The following is a 1,498-nucleotide window of genomic DNA, read 5'->3' as shown; positions in this document are numbered from 1 at the left end:
ACAGGCCCTCCGTGAAAAGGAGAAGGGAGACTGGAACAAGTTGACCCTTGAGGAGAAGAAAGCCCTTTACCGTGCGTCCTTCTGCCAGACCTTTTCCGAAATGAAGGCTCCTACTGGCGAATGGAAGTCTGTTATTGGTCTTAGTCTCATTGCTGCATCTTTAGCCGTCTGGGTGTACATGTGGATGAAGTTGTATGGTGAGTAGGTTTACAGTGCCATAGAGTTCAGTACTTGAAAGTAGATGCATAATTTTACTGGAGGCATTAAACAGTGTACACTTACGAGTACTCTGAAATATTTGATAGCACTGTGAGGTTAGGTAGACATGTACTATAGTCCAAGATGCAACATAGAGTATAAAATGTAGTCAGGTGTTGAGCATTGCAAACACTAAACTTGTAGTGTGAAGGATATATTCAACTTTTATTCTGTTCTTTTCAGTGTACTCTCCCCTCCCTGATACACTTTCTGCAGAGAAGCAGGAAGCTCAGCTCAAGAGAATGATTGCTCTGAAAGCCAATCCTGTCCAGGGAATTTCTTCACAGTGGGACTACTCCAAGGGTGAATGGAAGTAAATTCTTATGCTGCAATAAAACTGCTAATTATTGTCATCATATTTTACTCATTAACCATGTGATGTACAGTGGATACCGCACTTGCTGTACTTAGATATTTTACAGTATGTAACGCACCAAAGGATGATGATGATTCTCGATTTTAAGTAGGAAAAAAAATGTCGGCAGGCCCCAGTTTAAGCAAGAAAATTCTTAGTTTAAAATTGAGCTCCAGCAATGTCTTCGTACTATGGCCTTAAGTGGTTTCAAGTGTATATTTCTACACCAATGTATACCTGAGTTGATCCCCATTCCATCTCCCTGGCTCGTGAGTTGCCAACATCTTTATTATATTAAAAGGAAATCAGGAGGTGGAGGAGTAAAGTGACTGGTGCATTTGTATTTTTTGTGAACTGTGTAAATTTTTGTTTTTAATGACATGGTGGTTATTGCTAATAATAGTCTCTTCCAGTCAGGGAGAAGATTCTTACTGTAAATAAGATATTTATGTCACTATAGTACGTGTAATTAAATGGTGACCTCATTTTTGTATTTTATTCCCCTGCTGTAAAAAGTAATGATGAATTTATATACCATACGATTTTCAAATGTATTATGTAGAGCAACTCGGTTTGTAAAAAAGACTGCAAGCAAACAAACATAATGCAAGAGATAAGATTAGATATGCCTCATTTTACGTTGAAAACTTTTATCTTGGTGATGCGGAAATGACTTGTCTGGTGAGAGAGGGAGAGCTGTGCCTCCTACCACATGTTCGAAGTTCGTAGTCTAAAATTTAAAATTGGAGCAGGTTCGGCAAGTATTTTCCATGCATTTAACATAGTTTTAAGTTACTGTAACTTTGTTCAATGGCACAAGTAAATGTTCTTGTAATAAATATTATGTAACAATGCCAGGAAAAGTTGAAATGTCAGAATTTTGAT

At 37.7% G+C, this 1,498-nt stretch overlaps 1 protein-coding gene across 1 annotated transcript in view; it reads left to right on the top strand.

Annotated features, from left to right (window-relative positions):
• LOC119586380 overlaps window positions 1-1,099 on the top strand; it is a gene marked incomplete at its 5' end in the record, with an annotated part of 4,039 nt that extends 2,940 nt beyond the window's left edge. Inside the window, 2 exon segments of the mRNA XM_037935100.1 lie at window positions 5-197; window positions 442-1,099. Coding sequence (XP_037791028.1) covers window positions 5-197; window positions 442-575 — 327 coding nt within the window.
• Window positions 1,100-1,498: the final 399 nt, after the last annotated feature.

This window comes from Penaeus monodon, chromosome 21 (assembly GCF_015228065.2).
Source record: "Penaeus monodon isolate SGIC_2016 chromosome 21, NSTDA_Pmon_1, whole genome shotgun sequence".
In the NCBI taxonomy this organism is placed as follows: Eukaryota; Metazoa; Arthropoda; class Malacostraca; order Decapoda; family Penaeidae; genus Penaeus; species Penaeus monodon.
The sequence above is the reverse complement of the archived record's forward strand: the minus strand, read 5'-3'. Positions and strand labels throughout refer to the sequence as shown.